This window comes from Leuresthes tenuis, unplaced genomic scaffold (assembly GCF_036924035.1).
Source record: "Leuresthes tenuis unplaced genomic scaffold, fLeuTen1.0.hap1 SCAF_2, whole genome shotgun sequence".
NCBI classification, from domain to species: Eukaryota; Metazoa; Chordata; class Actinopteri; order Atheriniformes; family Atherinopsidae; genus Leuresthes; species Leuresthes tenuis.
The window spans coordinates 20,497,387-20,518,043 of NW_027325356.1; the positions used below are offsets into that span (position 1 = coordinate 20,497,387).

The 20,657-nt window shown below is 41.6% G+C and overlaps 2 protein-coding genes across 3 annotated transcripts in view; one reads left to right on the forward strand and one right to left on the reverse strand.

Annotated features, from left to right (window-relative positions):
• Window positions 1-103: 103 nt before the first annotated feature.
• Window positions 104-4,568, reverse strand: dkk3a (dickkopf WNT signaling pathway inhibitor 3a). Its single transcript, XM_072381253.1, has 6 exons — window positions 4,263-4,568; window positions 3,850-3,909; window positions 3,254-3,346; window positions 1,560-1,704; window positions 1,311-1,467; window positions 104-1,182 (listed from the first exon to the last, which is right to left on the reverse strand). The coding sequence occupies exons 1-6, from the start codon at window positions 4,566-4,568 to the stop codon at window positions 1,095-1,097; spliced, it is 849 nt and encodes a 282-aa protein (XP_072237354.1). The 3' UTR covers window positions 104-1,094.
• Window positions 4,569-6,084: 1,516 nt separating this feature from the next.
• Window positions 6,085-20,657, forward strand: part of mical2a (microtubule associated monooxygenase, calponin and LIM domain containing 2a) — a 32,459-nt gene continuing 17,886 nt past the window's right edge. The window contains exons 1-2 of one of the 2 annotated variants that reach the window (XM_072380584.1): window positions 6,085-6,292; window positions 15,301-15,672. In XM_072380584.1, the coding sequence (XP_072236685.1) occupies window positions 15,412-15,672 (261 nt within the window). In that variant the 5' untranslated portion in view covers window positions 6,085-6,292; window positions 15,301-15,411. The remainder of the gene's footprint in view (window positions 6,293-15,300; window positions 15,673-20,657) is intronic. The other variant, XM_072380585.1, reaches the window with a different exon arrangement.

The following is a 20,657-nucleotide window of genomic DNA, read 5'->3' on the forward strand; positions in this document are numbered from 1 at the left end:
GCCCAACACAGGTGTTCTTGCTGCTGCCTGATCTGACTTGCGTCCTCTGAGAAGGACAATTTACTTAATGAGAAGAGCCCAGAGTGTGTTTTTATTTAAATTTTATTCATTTATAGTAAAACACATTCCATTAGTACTTTTTTTTCTTGTCTTGGACCCTGTGTGAGCAAGTTCCTAAAGGATTATTTCATCATTTATTTATTTGGTTACAGCATTCTGGGAACAGGTGTGGATATACAGCGGTACCATCCTGTACGAGAACACCTCCACAAAGCAAAGCCACAAAGAGATGATCGACAGAACTGAGGAGAGCTGATGGCGTGCCGGCTGAACAGGTTTCTTCCTCCTGAGTTTTCAGCAGACGACGAACACATACAGCGGCGCCACGTTTTTTATTGCACATGTAACATTCTCCCCTGTGAATTCATCGAAACACGTGGGTTAATGCGAGTTCGGGTTGACTACAGGGTATTTTATTGATATACTGCCTGAAGGACTTAATAGAATAGGGTATTATATAGTAAAGAACACGCATATAATAAAGCATGCCATCATTTGGAATCGATTTAAGCAGAATAACACACCGTAGCGTGAGTTCCAACTAAACTGTCCGTCACCCCTGTGGAGAAGATAACTCACCGGAATTAGAAGAACCACATAGGATGTACATATACACACAAAGTGACATGCCTGCAGAGAAACAACAGGTGTAACAACATGCTTACTGTTGTAATATCTCTGCTCTTCAGCACCGTGACTCATAAATGCAGTAACTCATAATATGTCACATATCATGTGATGTTTAAGACTCTTTGGATCTCACTTAGACAATGATGCTGTGTGTGAAATGTTCGTTTCACAGGCGACATGGCAACAAACTTGACCTATGAGGGGAGCAGTTACACGGATATTCAATCCCTTTGGCTGCACTGATTAATCTGCAGTTATAGAGGGATCGTAAAGCTCCAATAAAGCAAATAAAATGCATATTTCCATCGAGTTCCAAGTGCAGCGACTCTTCAAAGAAGCTGAGGAGTCGGTGGAGATGCCTGCCATGCTGTTTACAAGGTATTGTAAATTAAATGAGAAAGTGTCTAAAGTATGTAGTCTATCACTGAGTAGAGTGAGTCGCTCAAGTCCTCTTCACTGGAGTCCTCTCCTTTCAGGCACATGGACCCTCGCCTGTCAAACAGGGGAGAACCACAACATCAATTTGGTGACGTGCTTCTTAAGCTTTAGAGGCGTGTGATATATTTGGGCGGAACACGTGAGAAATTGACCGTCAGCTCTATTAAACGTGCTGGACTCACCCCAGGTGCTGGCAGTGGAGGTCTCCTGCACAGGGGCAGTGTTTCCTGGGTCCCTCGTCGCGTGTGTCCCAGGACAACAGCTCCATCAGGTGGTTGGAATCACCGAAGCATTGCTCGCGCTCAATGGGCTTGGCAGAACAAACGGCGAAGAGCAGGGCTGAGCACAGAAAGGAAACGTGCACGTGCATGTTCTGAGAGACGGTAGACGATGGCTGATGTGTACATAATGCGCTGTGCGCCGCACCGTACTTTTATGGAGAGCACAGCAGAGGTCTGGGCTGCAGTCGGTCTGGTACTGACAAGTACTGCCAGCCTCGCCTTTTGTTGCGTTTTGGCTGCACTGACCCCACACGCACAGCTGGTGACCACAGCACTCCACATCCTTAGTACAGGACTGAAAAAAGAAGAAGAAGAAGACGTGCTTTTCTTTTTCAGACCATCTATTGAGGGGTAAACGCTCACAGTGTGGGCCGACAGTTCTGCTACTCTGGAAGTCAGAGAGGCGAGAGCAGCACCTGCGCTTAAAGTTTAAAGTCCGAGCGGCTTTAATGACATGAATGATTCTCTCAGCGTGAGGTCTGCTGACTTTCTTTGATTAAACATAAATGAGATCAGCGGGTCAGCCGGTGTCTGATGGCTGTGTTCTGATTACATCCACGCACATTTCTTCAGTGCAGTGATTTGTGACAGGACACAGATACCGTCCTCTGCGCATATATAACGTCCTTGTCCACTGCACCCTTGCTTGGCAGACTGCCACCGTCTGTATCCCTTTGCTTTGCTTTTTTTTTACTCTACAGCACCACCAGCACTTCATCCAGCTAAGACGCTATAAATTCAGCAGATCAGTAACAACAGGCTACAACTAAAGCATTAAGATTAGAAGAAGAAGATATTTTCCAGCGGTTCTTTGAGAGTGCAGATAGAAGGGAGGAGCTGTTGTTTAACCTTGACTCCTGCTGGTCTTCCATGTGATGCTCACAAACAACACACTCCAATTACACTTGTGGACACACTGCAATGCAGTCCATGTGAAACCCCAGGAGCCTGAAAGTGTGTCTGTTGTCCTGACAACTTGTTTGGATAGCATTATGTCCAAAAAAAAAAAGTTAGGTCATATTTCCCCTAATTATGACTCAGGTCAAGGCCATTCAAGCCAGTCTGACAAAATAGGATGGAGTTTACAGTTTTGTCTCAAAATTTTACACAAAGAAGAAAAAAATCTGGAATGTTTTCCAGGTAACTTGAGGAAATTGTCTCAAGTTTGCCATGGGAATTGGTACGTTTCGCAATAAGAATGGACACAACTCATGAACTCTACAACAGGAGAGTGTGGATGCTCTCTGCAGCTGAGTGGAGGGAATACGTTCATGAATTGGTATCAAAGTCAACCAAAATAAACTGGAAAAAATCAGCAGAGCAGCGGAAAAAAACTTTCAGATTCTTCAAATTTCCCCAATAAACACTGGATATAATGGACTCTCAGGCTCTGTTAACAATAACTTCATCAAAAATATATCAGAAACATTAACCACAGTGGTATAGAGTCTGTCATTTGTTCATATCAATATATATATATATATGTGTGTGTGTGTGTGTGTGTGTGTGTGTAGAGAGAGACAGAACCAGCAATGACAGCTAAACATGTTGCAGCATTTTCCTCCTGTTCATTTCCTCCCATCTTGTGATGATGATAACCCCCGCAGAATATTATGTCCTAGGTTCAGCGTCGTCATGATTGATAAACAAACACCTGTTTAAAAACAGAAACCACATCCAAGGTATGTCGTGGTCTATGAATAAACATTTCTGTGATGACTTGCAGTTATTCACCATCCCTCCTATGTGTGGAGGCTGTTTGAAATCTGCAGATCAGGCAAACAGAGCATTTAAGACCAAAGCACTTAAGCTGAATTGTAAAAAAAAAACCTGGATTCTCTTACCACGTCGGTTTCCTTACATGGTTGACACTTGGAATTACGTGTGCCGGAAGGGCAGAACCTCCCCTTCCCACAGTCACCGTCAGTGATGCATCCCTATAAAGACCAGAAAGAGAGAAAGATTACATCTTTGCCTTACATGAAGTTCACTCTAGTCGTGACAGTTATTAATCACCTTTTTTCTATTTCTTTAGATGTTTTTTTTTTACTTAAAAATCATTTAAATAGTTACAGAATTTGCTTTCACTCATTGTCTCATCGTTTCAGAATCATGTTTCAATTATTCACACCAGTTTCCTACAACGAATCATAGTTGCAGGGAAAAGCTCAAAGCAATTCATCACTTATTTATCATCACGTTTTGTACTGTCACCATTTTGCTAGGTGCTCTTAGCAAATGGGCTGCACATTTTCACTGTTCTCCACTTTGATTTGACAGACACGAGTACACCGCACACGGCTCAGCTCATCTGCAGGCAGATTGCTGAGTCAGGAGCCGCCAGACATTATGCAATCTTCACAGTGTTGGGAAATTCAAACCGGGCTGTTTTTTTTTAAAGCGTATGATTTAAGACTGCACATAAAAAGAATGGACTTACATGATTAATATTGTTCCCCAGGTCATCGGCCTGATCAGCTGTGGTGATGTTGTTTGTCTCCTGTGTAAAAGCCAGTGCTGTTAAGTTTCATTCACAAGGCTGAACAAACAATCCCACTTTTGTTTGCTGTTTACCAGCCTACCTGCTCTGCTGAGGAGTGAACACATTCATTATCAATGACCTTATCAGATGCTATTTCTCTGTGGTGACTGGCTATTGTGATGCCTACTGACACTCTGGTTTGTTTAGAGGGATTATGATAGAAGATGCATTAAGAAAACTCAGATTCTTGCTCCTTCCACAGATTCAAAATATGTATTTCCACTGTGTATACGAAGATTATCAGCACTTGCAGTGAGATAGCTTAATGCCATGTCATGTAAACAGCAACATGCTGGCTGAGAGGTGCCTACTTGAGGGGAAGCATCCTCGGGCTTTTGCTGCGGATCCTCTGGCAGCTGTTCTACTTCCACAAACGTGCGGTCCAGCTCTGGTCTTTCCTCCAGGATGTGACTGATCCCCGAGTCCACTATCTCAGGGAGGATGCCATTGCAGACTGCTGTTAAAGCCAAAACTAGCAGGGCGGATCGCATCATGCTGCTGTTGCTGGACCTGCTGCTGTTGCTGCTGCTGCTGCACACCGTGGAAGAAGAGGACGGGGGTGTGGCGAAGATGCTGAGAACCACAAGCAGCGTCAGCCCAGCTGATGTTTGCGTCATCGCATCCTACTTTAATATGCGGTCCGTCCCCTTATACAGGTAAACACTCGCTTTGAGCCGGCTTTTTCATAACTGCAGTGTGTTTAAACGGCTCGGATGTATTCGATAAAGTTTATTTGCAACATCTAAAACGTAGTCCCGGTTACGGTCAATCACAGTTCGAAATTGATCCGCAACGACAACGGCAGGTTTCCATAACAACAGCGATTTAATTTAGCTTCATGCTAGTTAAGTTCATGCTAATTGTTTGCTGCCATCCCGAATCAACTAAACAATGATAATAAAAAAAAAGAAGCCAGAAAATATACAAATAGACTCAAAAGGCCTTCAGACAGGATAAATAAATGATTCATGCAGCTTAGAAACTGCATAAATTGATTCACAGCTAAAGACTCAAAACAGCTACACGATGACTCGGAGATTAAAAAATCCCCCAAAATAGTTACACAGGCATTCAAAACATCCACAAAGAGGCTGAAAATGAATCGGGCATCATGTTTATGTTTATGCGGACGGTTTTATCCAAAGCGACTTAGACTGCAGGTGGAGGCTGTATTTTACAGGGTGCTGTTATGGTTGACATTTGAGGGTATGGATGGACAGGTGATTTATATGATCGTTTTGATTGGAGGACTAACGGCCACAACGACATAAAAAAATGTATCCATGTTATTCGCGCGGCCCCAGAGGGGCCTGACACCTACAAGTCTGATCAGGGGCCCCGTGGTTTAGGCTATAATCCCTTCGTGCCTGTGCTCGGTTTTCTTTAAACAAGCTCAGACAACCTTTCAGGCAAAGTCTGAGAATCGTATCACCAGACTGGAACACTGATATCTCTCATCATCTTCACCTCAATGTTTACACCTCCGTCTAAATGCCAACTTTACAAAGTTAAAAAACATAAAGGTTTTTCTAAATGTTTGTAAACCAATTCAAATTAAACTGGAGTCTGGGAAGTTTAGGCCACTATCTTTCACGCACACATGGAGAGAAACGTGGCCCTGCCGTAGAAAGACCGTCTTGGGTGAAGCGATCCTTTAGAGCCTTGCTGTAGTTTCACCAACTGGCCGCAAGATGGCAGGATTCACTCTTCAAGTAAACATGTCCGCAGACATTTACGCATCTTTGCAGAATTTGTTCAGAGGGTCTGTTCATGTGCAGCTAGATTACAGTTTCTGCTGACGCACAGCGAAACGTGGGCTTCAGTGTTTTTGACTATATCTGGGGTCCGGAGACGTGCGGCGGCGCCTGGTTGTCTCAGACAAAACAGGTAGGCTGCACTTTGTATCCGGATGAAAGCTGGATATTTTGTAATTGGTGACTTTCTGAGGTATGCAGTGAATTTGACTTAATCCTCATGGTTGTGGCTGTAAGTACCTTTTTCATTTAGAAATTAAACATTAAACTATGTCTGATGATCATATCCAAGCTCATTAACAAAGAGTGCTTTGAAGTTAGTAATTTTTTTTTCTCCAGCTTTCAATTGAGAGGGTGGGGGGGCTTGATTAAATGCTCATTGTTGACCTGAGAAAGCCAGGCTCCTCGGGATTAATGAGCAGCCGTGGACGGTAGCAGTTCTGGGATGTGTCCCACATTGTGGCACCGCCCTCCAACAGTGGACTCAGCTGCACAGAGAAACTGCTGCCTGTCAGACTGACTGACGCATTTCTCACAGCAAACTTCGTTTCGGTTGAAGGGACGGACAGTTTAGGTTTAGATATGAGGTAAGCTCTTTTTCTTTTCTTTTGCACTCTTTGCGGTTTCTCGTCTTGCCTAACCCTTATCGCGGCTCGTGAGACCCTCAGGCACCTGACAGAGGTTTTGACCTGTTGCTGAAAACATGTGTTCAAGTTGCCTGTTTGACCAGATTGAAAAGTATTGTGGTACAACCTCTGACTTTATGAATGATACGTATCCTCTAATCAAGTAGCACAGGATAAAGTCACTGTAAATCCGCCATAACGTTTGACGCTTTTTGGACATTTTTCCAGCTGACGCACGGCGTGTTTGCGGTGTCCTGAACTCGTACCAAAAATCAAATTGTTATCACACAGTCCTGACTGAACGCCTTTTGAGTGGAGCCAGACATCTGGGCTTGTCTCTGCACTTTGATAACTCAACTGTTATCTCCACTTGCGCAACCAGCATTTCTCTCTTGTCGTGCTGCTGATTAACTTTGAGCTCCTGCTTGTCAAACATGCCTCAAGTCAGATCCATTCACGACTGAGATAATTTCCTCTGGCCGCAGGCGAGTTAAAAGACCATAGAGCAGAAACAGGCGCAGATAACGTGAGGAAAGAGGCTTTAAAAAATAAATAATAAAAAATCCTACAATTGGAGTTCTTTTCAGGCTTTCTCACTGACTCCACCTGCTCAGCAGCCCAAAGACTGTAAATAGCTCCAAGCCCTGATTTATAGATTGTTGTGACACAAACTGCAAGAAAGGTGTGGCGTGGACAAGCAGCACTGGCAGGTTACTGAGTGAAGCTGAGGGACAGGAACTTCTGTTTTTTGGTGACACCGCTGGGTTAATATGCAGCTGCTGATCAAACAAACAGCTGGACCTCAAATAAACAGGGGCTTCCTGATTAAGTGGGGAAAAAGAGCAGAGAGGCTGGACTGAACAGTTGCTTTGCCTCTGGTGTTTCAACATTCTGCATGAGCACGCAGACTGGTTATGATTCATGTGGCTTCCAGGCTGATGCATCATGATTCCTACAGCACATGTTTATTGTTGGCCTTAAGAGTCCGGCAGCGGCTGTTCTCTTCCCCCATCCTCAGTGCGCAATCATTTCCTGTGAGTTTTAAAAGCGTTGAGGATGCAGCGCACCTCTTTTCATAATGCTGTAAGAATCCGCTTTCATAAACAATTGGCTTTGCCTGTGGATTTTCTGACATCTAAACAGTGTTCGTTCACATGCTCCCTGGTCCAGACAGTGATGGAACACCAAATTCATGCTGAAGGAGATTAATGGGCCCTTCCTGCACCAACATTCAACCACATAACACTCATCGTGCTGGAATTTCCCGCTCAGCAAGTCTTTTTTTCATTTTTTTTAGCCGTTTTCAGCCACGTGCTACGTTGGATAACGTTTAAATACAATCAGATTGCAGGGATGTTCAAGTGAAAATGGATAGACGGCATGTAAAATGATTAAACTGAGGCGTCTGGGAAGAGTTTGAGAATCGAAGAGACTAGTTATTGTAGATTTGAAATGGAAATGTTTTCCCCATCTTGCTTGATGAAGGCTTTCAGCTGCTCAACAGTTCAGAGCCTCCTTTACCTCATATTTAGTTTATGTTTATATTTAATGTTTAAGCGAGTGGCATGAAGCATTGCTCCTTCAAAAGATTTACTCCCAGGACTTCAGTAGGTCATTCACGGTTGATGGCACTTTCACAGATGTGCAAGTTAGCCGTGTCATGTGTGTTCACGCTCCCCCACACTGCCACAGATGCTGACTTTGAATTGTGTGCAGATAAGAGTGGATTATCTCTCCCTTCTCAAGTCCAGAGGATGCAGCATCCATGACTCAGCGCACCCTCTGGATCTTGTTTATGTGTTTTCTTTTCCCATTGACTCTAACTTGCATGAGTGGATGCAGTGATCGTCGGGTCAAATAGTCTTTTGTTTTTGCTTGTGAAGGGTTCCTAACTGAGTAGAAATGCCCCTGAAATATCTTATAGGATTTATTATAATTTATTATAGGAGATATTAGATGATTATTTATGAAAGGAAAGGAGGTATTTCCCTCCCTAGATTCTACTACTTTCATACAGTGGGGCTAACTGGAACTGAGGACAGAAGGGTGAGTGAGAGCAGCCTTTTTCCTACATGTTTTATTGTAGTACCGTGATTTATATATATTTTTAAATAGCCTCTAAGAAACAATGTGATACGAAACACATGAGCTAAAGTACTCCAGAGTACATCATATTTGCTTTTATCTTTTTTGAAATTTATTTTTGATGTGTCAGTGGCATGAAAACAAAGATATGCTGATTATATTTAAAAATGAGTTACATTTCACAGAGGAACCCAAATTTATTTTTTTATTATTTTAGGACAATTGGAAACAAATATAACAATGTGAATAATTTTAAGTGGCATCTGCTTAAGTTTTTACACCAAAAGGTCTGAATAAACTGAGCTGAAGGTTTCAGCACAGCTTCAGTGGGTTACTTGTGCAAATTGCTTTGCCAGCCTTTCATTTTTAGCGTATTATTACCAGCTTTACTAGAGTTTAACTGAACAGGCTCCTAAGTTCATGCAGCCAAATGAAGGCCAACATATGATGATCTTCATGGAGAGAATGAATGTGATACCAATTCCCCTTGTCTTGTTGATATCTCCACTACAGATATCAAACTCTTTCAGAGTCTTACTACTGAAAATCAGAATTGCATTTGATGCCAAAACCACGAAAAACAAGATGTTTACAGCTCAGGATGACGCATGGATGAGTCACCTGGAGGATCTCAGCTCTGTAATGATTGCTTCAGCCTTTAAGCTCTCTTTCTGTGACAATGTTAGACAGTGGGTCATATGAGTGCATCTGTGCCAAAGCTAGGAAAGGCCCCTCCTGTGTTTTAATACTAGTTAAAGGCAATATTTGAATAACATTTTAGTTTCAGTTACAAAACTCAAATACCTAAAAGCATAAGTGCATAAACCAAGTAATTAAATGGACCAATCAATGAATTCATAATAGGAATTAGTTTGTCGCAGGACATGCGAGGAGGTCATGCTGTGAATGAGAAAAATGTCAATGACTGAGAGCTGAAGCCTGGCCTCGCTATTGCCAGGGAAGTGTTGTAAACTTTCTCCTTCCTCTCTGCAATATGCTTCCTTCCTTGTTCCACAGCATAAGACCGAGCACATGCGTCCAGGCATCAGCAACACAAAAGAGATAGGAACTCGGAGAGATGGGTGGGGCACGTTGTTCCCTTCGGCTTGGTTTGCTGCTGAGTGGTCAAAACAAGCAAAAAGGCACTGTAACAGCAAGACGCAGCGAGTCACTGGTACAGTTAAAGTTCAGTTTTAGTCGGTCACACTCAATTTATGGCAGGATTTTGTCCGATTAGAATAGGATTTTTTGTTTTATGCTGTGCTGTTGGCACAAAAAGTCATCTAAAAAGACAGGTACAAAGGTGGTGTTGCTGTACTAAATTTGCCCCAGGATGTATTCAACAGGTTCCTTCTGGCAGAGACGGGCGCATATAGGAGAAGGCCTGAAATATTTCTCAGTTGTGCTTAAAAATCACAGTTGGTGAAAGTTTACAGAGGTTGCCCTCCTCTGAGCTTTGATCTGAACAGGAAACCAGACACACTCTGCAGGAAGAGTCTGGAGATGAGGAGTCCCGGGGAGCTCGCACAGCGTGTTGCAGCGTTACATCATCCCAGTATAATTTTATTCCCAAAAGAGGCCCAATGCTACAGAAAATTTCAAAGTAACATAATGATCTTTTTTTTTTTTTTTTAAGATTTGGCTCTCTGAAAAGCCAAACAGGTCGACTGTGGGGCTTTTAAATGACTTGAAGGCAGGTAAACGGGAACACTTGTCTGCTGATTGCAGAGTTGTTTACAGATTCCTGCCATGCTCGTATATTTTCAGGTCATGTGTTGTTTTCTTCGGCAACATGACACTTGTCTATTCCGAGCCTGGCTTTACTGATTGTTGGCTTACACATCATACTATTCCTGCCTGGCAGTAATACCACCAAACCTTTGCTGTTCCTCTCACTGGTGTGGATGAATGACAGATACTCACTGATCTTTAACTCTCTCTGTCTGTCATTTTTCTATTTGCTCCAGGTTCATTAACTGAGCATGTTTAGATGATTATGTGAAGCCGGTTTGGCTAAATTTTGCCCAATATTCAGTGCAGTGATAAAATCCCAGCTGATCCCCTTCATTTGACACATGGAAATGTGGGGTTACTTACTGTACAGCTCCTGTGTATTGTTGGTCTCAGTGGCTGCACAGGTGTAACTGTGTTCTACATTTAGCATTTTCCAGGGAAGCATGTGGTGACCACACCTCGTGTTGTCAGATGGGTCCGCAGACAATGAGGTCCGCATGCCAGCTCCCGCTTCTGTAAAATAGCAGTTTTCTCTCCTTACTTAACGTTCACTGTTACCTGTAAGTGAACTGCACTGTGCATAGCACCTCTTCTTTTGTTTTGGCACTGCTGTCCGGACATGCAGCCAGATTTCAGAGAGCTGAGATAATACTGTGAAGCTCTGGGGCCTGGCGAAGGGCAGAGCCCACAGGCTAGAAACTAAATGAGCACCATGTTTTCTGAGGCACTCTGCCTGCTTATCAGGCCTACAGAGGGTTCCTTCCTGGTTTTCTTCAGTCCAGTCTGTAATTACGGTTGCCGGCTGGCTACATTACAGAATGTGAAATTCCCAGCACTCCCAATGTTTTCCTTGTGTTGTCAGGTTTCTATTGTATTCGTATGGCCTGAAGCTATGCGCCCTGTAGAAACAAATGAAAAAAACTGGATCACTTGTTAGATATTCGTCTCTGTGTCTGCAGTTGTCAGTGCCAGACCTGACTAGATGATTTTGATAAAGTTTCTTCTCGTTGCTCCTACACAGGGCTGTCATGATGATGAAATTGTACACAATTAAACTCACCTGGATTTCTCTGTTCTCTGTTCATGCCGTAAATTTGCAAACTGATGGTTGCAATTATCATACCTTATTTAAATGATAGCAGTCATTTATTGGGAAAATTGATACAGGAATATAACTATATCTATAAGCTCTATCCGTCACTCAACTCGATAAATTGCAGGAAAACAATGTACAAACATGACCTGAATGTTAGTTTCACCCAGCTGTTTTTGTACAGATGACTGGGGAGGATTATGATGGTTTTGCAGACATGATCCTGATTATCTATAGTCATAATAATCATGTTTATAGACAGTCAAGCACAGCGGCACCACCCACCTTGACCTCACTTATAAGAGTTGGGTAGAATTATCATCTTCTCCAATCTAAAAGCTCTTTAAATGTGTCATTTATATCAGAGCTGTTGGCATTGGATTGCTTTGCATTTCTCCTGTGGTTAGGAAGAAAAAGGTCTGCAAAAATCACTCATTACTAATATTGTGTAGATTCAAAGAAGATGCAAAGGAAGACACAATATAACCAGAGATGATACTACAGGCTGCGAATTGTTCAGCGACATTGCAAAGCAGCATTCTCATGACTATAAAATGAGAGGATCACATTGGCAGTATTGTATTTACTTCTTATCAGCAAGTCAAATGGGGAAAAAAAAAAACACACCCGGCAACAGCTTGTGTAGCTCATTCTTTGACCTCCGCTCAAACATGTGCTAAAAGACATGTTTTATTATTAGAATAAACACGGTCTGTATTTATTACCAGTATGTATTTTAATCCATTTCAGAGTTTTTATTTCTACTTTATTTGTAACAACTGGGTTGACGCTGACAGATTAACTCCCATTCACCTAAATGAAGTTAGGATAGATAGGATAAAAACAGTTGTATCTTTTCCAATAATATAAGAAAATATATGCTATTAAAAGCATGCATGTTTATTTTTTATTTTTTAACCTAGGTGTACTGAAACGGGTACATTTTTCACCTTCCTAACACTCCTCCTTTATCAATCTAGAAACGGATGGCTTGCTATGTCTCTCACAACCACCCTCACTTGAATATCTGAACTGGACAGTATGCAAATGCTCTTTAGGTTATGTGTCACGGTAGAGTTAAAAAAAAAAACATAAATACAGTTAAAATCATGGATAAAGTATCAGTGGTCACTGGTTGTTGAAATATATAACACAATGACAAAAGCCCAGATAATTCATCCCCTCTGAATTCCTCATTCTGCCGAGAAACGAATGACTGCCCATTACTTCCTCAGTTGGCTCCAGCTGTTTTCACTTCATCAGATCATTTTCTAAACAGACAGGAAACGTAAACCTGCGCACTGTTAAACTCTCTGGTCCTCTTAACGCTTATATGCTCCAGTTGTGATGTATGATCTGTGTGTGTGTGTGTATTTTTTCCGCTCAGTCTGTCATTAGTTATATTTTTACAGCCGCTCTGTGGGTTCATTCTGTCTGCCCACGAGTGACTTTCCATTCTGTCAGACTGAGATGGTGAAGTCATGGGACTGTGTCAGAGACAGCGTAGTTACAGCGGTGAGCGTTGACTTGGCTATGAAGACACTAAGTGGTACCTTTTTTCATTAGTCCTCATAGACTCGCACAGCAGATGGTTCCAATAGTTGTGGCTATTTAACCATTTTACTTGGACTGAAACGCAAAAGCATAAGTGCGGTCAACATGTCTTTATTTGAACTTTCCACTAAAAGCACGAGAGGTTATTGAAGGGTGGCCAAAGTTTGGAATGAAATGATATCATTGTAGAATGAATTACCATTGGCTGTTCTTGGGAGAGCTCGGCCACAAAGACGGTAATGAAAATGGGAATCTGCTTTTTTAAATTGATTTAGTTTTTGGCAGGAATATACAGCACATCTTATTACATTAAAGAATCATATAACTGCTCACATAGAACCATTATGAAAGATAGTGTTTTATGCAAACGCTCTGGAAAATACTGCAGTACTGCATCATTCTTTGATGTTCTTTCGTGAGGAAAGACTAAAGCTCCTGTATCATATATCATGTCAGTCTCTCGTAGTCGCTCATCACTCGGTGATGACCTGTTAATTTTCCAAGAATGTGTGGAGGTGGTCCTGTGACTGAGGGCTGGCAGAGTGTGTTGAACTCATGCTGATGGAGCAGTTCAGAGCTCCTCCAGCCACGTGGCGCAGGAATGTGAGCTCACTGGATGTACGCTGCGAAGGCCTCCGCAGGACCTGCTGACAGCACAGTTCAAAGGTGTAGAAAGTTTCACCTGAGTAGACGAGCTTGTTGTGCGCTGGGTGGTGTTCCCTTCTTGGCTTTAGGCCTTCTCTGAAATGTACAACTACACCAAAACAGGATGCAAACACATGGCCAAACAGGATTTTGTGCAAATTGATGTGCTAATTTTAGCATAGAGACTGATGTTGTTGCTGTTGGACCATGATACAAAACCCTCACGGTGCTGAAAATACAATAAAATGTGTGGGACTAATGACTGAATGGATACTTAATGGAGCGTTTATTTTTTTCCTTTCTAAAGCTTTATATGGACCATTTCGTGCCACACACATGTATCCTTCTGTGGGTGTGACAGTTCGAGTGGATTACTTTTGGTGGGTGTTCAACTCCTGCACAGTTACTCTGACCTCTCCTCTAACTATGCCCATCCCACTCCGTGAGACTTTGAAATATCAAAGCCAGGCTTCTCCCAAAACTCACGGAAGCTGTGGTCTCTCCACCCAAGTGAGCACGCACATGCTTGATGCAGAAAATTTCCACATTTTGCTTTGATGTTGAGTTCTGGCACAGATTTAGTAAGCGCTTGATGGTTGGTTGGACTAAAGAGAGAACTAAAGTGTATTTTATTATGTCAGTTCAGCTCTATTCTGACAGGAGTGTAGGTTTTAATAGACTTTCTCATGCAGGCGTATATGTTGGCTTACTGTGTGCACATAGCTCAGTACAATGCGTGCCATCAAACATTCATACGTAATCATCGACTTCAGTCTATGTTGGTCTGAGTTCGGTTTCCAGTCTGGTATTTCAGGTGAATTAGAAATACCACAAGAAAATACTTTTACTTGCTGTGTAGAGTCGCAGAAGAAGAACTTTGATGAGCACATTATACGTAATGTTGATCCTGCAGAATTGAAGTGTGTATCATTGTCAGCAAGGAAATACAATTCTTCAAATAAAGACTCGGCTAGTATTTATGAGTGTGTACCGGTGGCTTTCAATGTTTGAGACTGTGAGCCTCCCCTCTGACCAAGCTTGGAGAAAAAAAACAAAAGCTCCTGAATGCCTATAAAATAATTTATAATCATTTTTGATCCCATATAAACTCTAATACATAAACAAGTTCTGTCTTACAGAAAAGCGATCCATCTCCGAACTCTTCTTCACCAACCCGCCACGCACCCTCAGGCTGTTCTGTAATCAGTTCTCCCTCCATGTTGAGGTTTGATATGACACCCAAAATGCCAGTTTTAGACAAGATTGCATTCCTTGTAAGAGTACATTACGACTGTCATGATTGGCTCTCTTTGGAAATGTTGTGTAAAATTGAAGTTGTTTTGTTTCTTGTGGAGCTGCAGCTGAACCCTGAAGCTGTTTAACAGCATAGTCCTTTTTTGGGCCAGTAAGTACGATGTAGAACCACAAACGTCTCAATTTATAGGATCCCGTGACCGTGCCTCTATAAAGCACAAGTTGTAACTATGCTCAGCAGCTGCCTGATGTTGAAAGACAGGATCACTGTGCTTTGGTCCCTGTTTTCCTCTCTTATATCTCTCTTGTATCTCTTTTCCACTAAAAGCACGAAAAGTTATATTGTTGATGTGGGCTTGTCTTACTGTTTCTCAAAATATCCTGTAACTTAGATACTGGGTTGAGGTCTATCCTGATGTAATGTAGATGAATTACCTCATCGTCCTAATCTATAATCCATTTAAATGCATTTGAATAACGTAATGAATCCTGCTGAGTTTTATCAGGTTAAAAGTAGAATATGGAAAAAACATGAGTTACTTAAAGCCATCTGTTGGACTCTGTGCCATGAGATGACATCAGACTCTTATGTGTCTTGCCTCAGCAGACCGGGCATGACGGTGCGGGCCAAGCTGAGGGTGTAGCCACATCTGGCAGAGAGCGCTGAAGTGAGCAGAAGCCTCGGTACGCCAGACCATCTACTGCTGTGGGGAGGATGGGAGAGACGGAGGAGGAGAGGGACAATGTGGGGAAGCTTTTCGAGAACTTCATGCAGGCTTTGACCTGTAAAGGAGCACTTCAGGCCTTCAGTGTCCTCTGCAGACGCCTGGACCTTGACCCCGCAGACCACAACAGTTTCTATAGCAGTCTGAAGGCAAAGGTCACGTCCTGGAAGGCCAAAGCATTATGGAGCAAGCTAGACAAAAGGATATCTCACAAGGAGTACAGGAAAGGCCAAGCGTGTATTGGCACCAAGGTAAGTTAATTTATATCTTTGTACCACTGTTTAACAGAGAATGGATTGACAAGGTGAAGAACCTTGTGGAAACCAGGATAGAAATCTAGGCGCATTTAAGTAATTTAACATGATTTGCCCAATAAATGCACATCTTTTCTGTAAAACCCTGCTTCTACAAAAAAAGTAGAGGTGTTTTATGAAAGGTAAAAAAAAAAAACAATATGCAACATCGATTAATTTAAAACATTCTTTATTTGACTGAAAACTCTTAAAAACACTTTGAATGGTCAGCTCAACTTGAAGAGCGCTTTTACACAATTCATTTTTCCACTCCATTTTACAAAGACAATATATCACATTTTTGAACTGGGATTGTTTTTTGAAATACATATTTTGGATACAATGCCTGGCATGCCAACTCTTGTTGCAATTGTCTTGTTTCAAACGGATATCACTGCAAAACATTCAGTAGCTATGTTGATCCACGGCGCCAAAGGTTTCAACTCCACAATGAAGGCTGAAAAAAATTGTACTGTCACTATGATTTCCGCTCTCATCTTCCTTTGTCTGTACAGCAGTAGAGCTCACTTGATGAGAAGATTAAAAATATCTAAGGTGTGATGCTAAAAGATGATCACATAGCAACACCCTGTTGCCCACCGTTGATTTGGTCATCTACCAGGAGTGAGGGCTGGTGGATGGCGTTACAACGCTGCGTCTCACACCCATCTGTCAAAGGTTGTAAGGTTATATAAATATGCATAAGATAATTACACTACCCGAACTGTGACTGTTCTACATTTTCTACATTCGATCAAACATGCTTTCACAGATGTGTAAGATATCCACAACACGTGACTTGGCATGGATGAGGAATTACTCATGCTATCACTTGCAAAGTGTGAGGTAATAACAAGCCGGGTGGTCTGTTTCATCTTCAGCAAAGATGATGCAACTCTCCAAAATGAATTTCAAACTTCATGAGGCAGTTTCCAGTTGGCCTCATCGTAAAGAATCTCTGGTCCAGAGAGGGTCTGAGTCTTTTGATTACACTATGCACTTTGAGCTATGAAATCCTCAAACTCCCTGCAAGTTTACTTTCAGAAATTCTGTTCTGAAATTGTTGAACTATTTGCCCACACAGTCTTCCACAGAGTGGTAAGCTCTCCATCTGCACTTCTGACAGACTCAGACTCTCTTTGACGCTCTTTTTAAACCCAATCACATTCCATCAGGTGTTCAAAAACGATTGACTCTCCTAGTTTTATCATCTGATATGTTAATGAATCTTTTGACTGTTTTCAGTTACATATAGGGTTTAAATAACTGCCAAGTTATTGCATTCTGTTTTTTTTTTTAAATTTACATTGTACTCATTGTATGAACTCTTTCTGATTTTCATTTTCCATAATATGTCAAAAGTATTCCATAAATTCTTATGTTTTAGATCTCACTGCTGATGGCTCAGTGTTTAAGGCACATACCACATAGGTAGAAAAATGAGTGGGCAAACTAAAGCCTTTCATTTGCCTGCTGTCCCCACATTTCCTGTCCACGTCTCTGCTCCACCTGTGCAATAAAGAGGAACATTCAGAGGAGAATATTCCACAAATGATAGATTTATTTCCTGGTTTCCAGGCAGGCATTGTTTTCTTTTAGGTTTGGTATTAAAGTATATTGTTTTAGCATGGGTTTAGACAGACAATGCGTCTCACTTCACATGAGCTTTTATGTTATTTTTATGTGGTCATGTAGCTGTTTTAGAAAGTCTCTTTGTAGAGAGCACACTGTTCTTATTTGTTTGACAAAATGCTTCAGCTGGTGATATAAACGCAGTCACCAGCCAACTCTCTGGACAATTGGATTATCTTTTAAAGGGAGAGTTTTTCTAAACGATTAAAAAGAAGGCGGCAAAGCTGACTAAAAGTTTGCTGTGAGAACAGATGGCACACCCTGAACGTGGTCTTCAAAGCCTACAGCCAGGGGTATGAGCGTTTATATGTAAATGTTTGCTTCACACATCATTAAAGCTTTCTGACATTGGAAAAGTGTTTTTACAACTTCATCTCACATGGTTCCTTTTTTTTTTTTTTTGTTTCTAACAAGTGACACCCAGCTGAAGTGAACTGTGTGGGGGCCCAACTGATTTATGTACATTAATTTAACCTCTGTGTGCCCAAACAGTACCTCTCACTCTCACTGTCATGTCAGAACAGGAGATACTTTGTTGCTCTTAAACAGGAGATTTGTGACAAGACAGAACAAAAACCAAACATCCTGAATGTAACTTGTGGACAAATGTCATCAAAATATATCAATAAAGATTTTAATAACATCCGAGTATATGAGCCTTTTGCACATCCACAAAGAGAGCTTTTCTTTAAGTGAATTGTGAAGATGTTCTTGAAGAGGCAACAAAGCAGCCAAACTGAGTTTGGGATAAGGGTCCTGTGTGTGCATGGGTGGGGGCAGGAAAGGTGATTCGGAAAATTAGGACTAACGTGATTACCTTTCATGCGTCAGCTGCGCCCAGCTTGAGAGCGTGTTTTTATTGCACAGAGAAAGAGACAGCGTCACTCAGCAGCTATGATTATTTGGCTCCAGTTGTACCGAGCCTTCGCTTCATTCTTTATAGAATTCTCCTGAAAGGTTGGAGTCGGGCCCGGATTATTATTAAAAACATGTTTTTGAATGCTTCAGTGTGCGCTTCGGCTTTGTAGGTTGTGTCTGATTTCAGCCGAAACTTTTTAACGGGTAATAAGTAGAGATGAAGAAGAAAAACGTGACTCGCTCGCAAATCTGAGCTGAGACTTTTCAGTTAGATTCTGTAATTCTGAAAATGAACTGAACTGGATTTACAAACAATGGATTGTTACTCCTATTTGACAAGCCTGAGATTTTCATTACTCACAGGGCAGGCAATCTACTTTTATGGCTTGTCTCTTGGGGAATAATTTGGTTACAACTTACTTTTTCTTTTTTTAAAACTCTGCTCTCCACCACCGACAGATGTGATATCACTCAGTGCCTCTTCCTCAAATTGCTGCTTTAACAACAACTTTTCAAAGGATGTGATGTCATCTGTGTGTTTTATGGCCTGACAGAGCTGGCAGCAGTCACACGTTGCCATGGCATGTATCGTAAACTTTTACTGTGTACAACAAAACTTGTTTCTTAATATAAACCATATTGCAAGACTTTGTCAGATCCCATGCTGTGTGCTTTATTTACCATCAAAATGCAATGCCAATCAATTTAGTTTTATATAAATTGTATTTGAGATAGAAAAGTTTGACTTAAGTGTCCAGTGGAGTCTTTCTTAAATGGGATCTCTGCTTTTCCTTCACGTAAAATGCATTGGCATTGTCCTGCCTTTTCTCGATCTTCACTGCGTTTCTTGGTCTCTAACCATTACCTGTTGATAGGAGGAATCTTGTGAAATAATTTTCAGGTCTGCGTCTCGCATCGTTGCAAGATGGCCCCCACATAAAATGCTGCCAAAGGTTATAAACTCTGCGGGGTTACTTTTGATACCTATACAAGCTGACTTCCATTACATCATCTTCTTCCTGAAACCAGTGAATCTGACTGCTTTATCTCCCCTTTTGAGTATACCGGCTTCATACATGTGCTTACATTCTGGGACATTGTCGTACAGTTGGCTTTAATTTAGCCTAAAGACAGTGACTTGGCTCCACCATAACCCACAGAATGTTGCTTAATGATAAGGATGACTTTGGCTTCTCCCTAACTCTAAACCTGAACCATAAAATAGAAGAAGACTCCCCAGAATAAGACCATTACCTATCTGGAGCATCCTCAAACTCGACTCTGCACCTGCTGTCTTCCACAGCCAACAAAACACTTCTCAAAATGCTTTTTACATGATACTAGTTTATAGGTGAAGAGCAGATATAAAAATGGAGACTGATTACTTTAGCTCTTACTTTATTAGTGATATACAAGGACAGTATGGACATTGTCTCTTATGTTGATAATAGTCTGATTATCTAGAATATATAGTTTGTGACACAGGACATCTGTAAGAAGCTAATTAAATTGATTCTTTTTTTGTTTTGTCAACTTATATTTTATCCCCTACAAGCTCATGCAGCAGTTAGTGTTACGTCTATCAGTTCTGTTTCTTGCCCTGTGTTAACGTTATCGATATCTGCCTGCCAAAGAAAAATTTAGCCACTGATTAATTCTTGAAATCCTATTTTCAGACTAGACTTTTTCTTTTTTTGCCACTTTACTTTGTCAAGTGTGACTTTAAACCAACCAGGTAACAAGAAGGCTTCTGTGTGGTTGTCGTTGATATTTTTCACCATTTGTTGACCACAAACTGATTAATTTACAGTGTAATCTGCATGATTATTGACGCATGATTATTTCCTCAATGTAAGTGAAAGAGATAGTCAGTCAGGGCTTGTTATTAGGATGGGAGACAAATGCCAGGCTGAGGTCGGACCGGGAGGAGAAAGAGGACGCAGGTGGGAAGCTGAAAGGAAATGTGTGTCCTGACTCGGCTAAAGCCCTCAGGAAAGCCTCACATCTGCAACAATATGTCAGTGAATGGAAAGTGCTAAAACAAACAGAAGAACAAGCGTCTCTGCTGGGGACCGATAATGACGTTGAAACTGTGACATGAGTTTAAAAGAAATTTAAACTCAAGAGTTTAGTTAGTTTATTTCTGAGTTAGTTTATTTTGTTTAAGCATGAATCATGTTGCCTTCCACTTCTGTCTCTTTTTGTGTGATGATCCAGCACAACAAAGCACTGCTTTGTTATAGAAAAGAACAAATAGGAGCAGGCAGGCGTGTCTGGGCAGCACATCCACCACCTGTGTGTGTGTGTGTGTGTGTGCGCTTCACCCCTGATCGTAGTTAAGTCATCTTGATAACCTCAGCCTGCTCATGATTATGAACTAATGTGTTTCTCTACTCACTAAAAGGCAGCGACTAAGAGCCAATCGCTCAGTTCTGAACAAGTGTGTAGATCCA

Excerpts from the sequence above, each read along its gene's own strand:
- dkk3a (XM_072381253.1), bottom strand. The coding sequence starts at position 4,568 with ATGACGCAAACATCAGCTGGGCTGACGCTGCTTGTGGTTCTCAGCATC. Across the intron at positions 3,347-3,849 it reads TGGGGAACAATATTAATCAT|GGATGCATCACTGACGGTGA; the intron begins GTAAGTCCATTC and ends TGGTCTTTATAG. Across the intron at positions 1,183-1,310 it reads CTCCACTGCCAGCACCTGGG|GCGAGGGTCCATGTGCCTGA; the intron begins GTGAGTCCAGCA and ends CCTGTTTGACAG.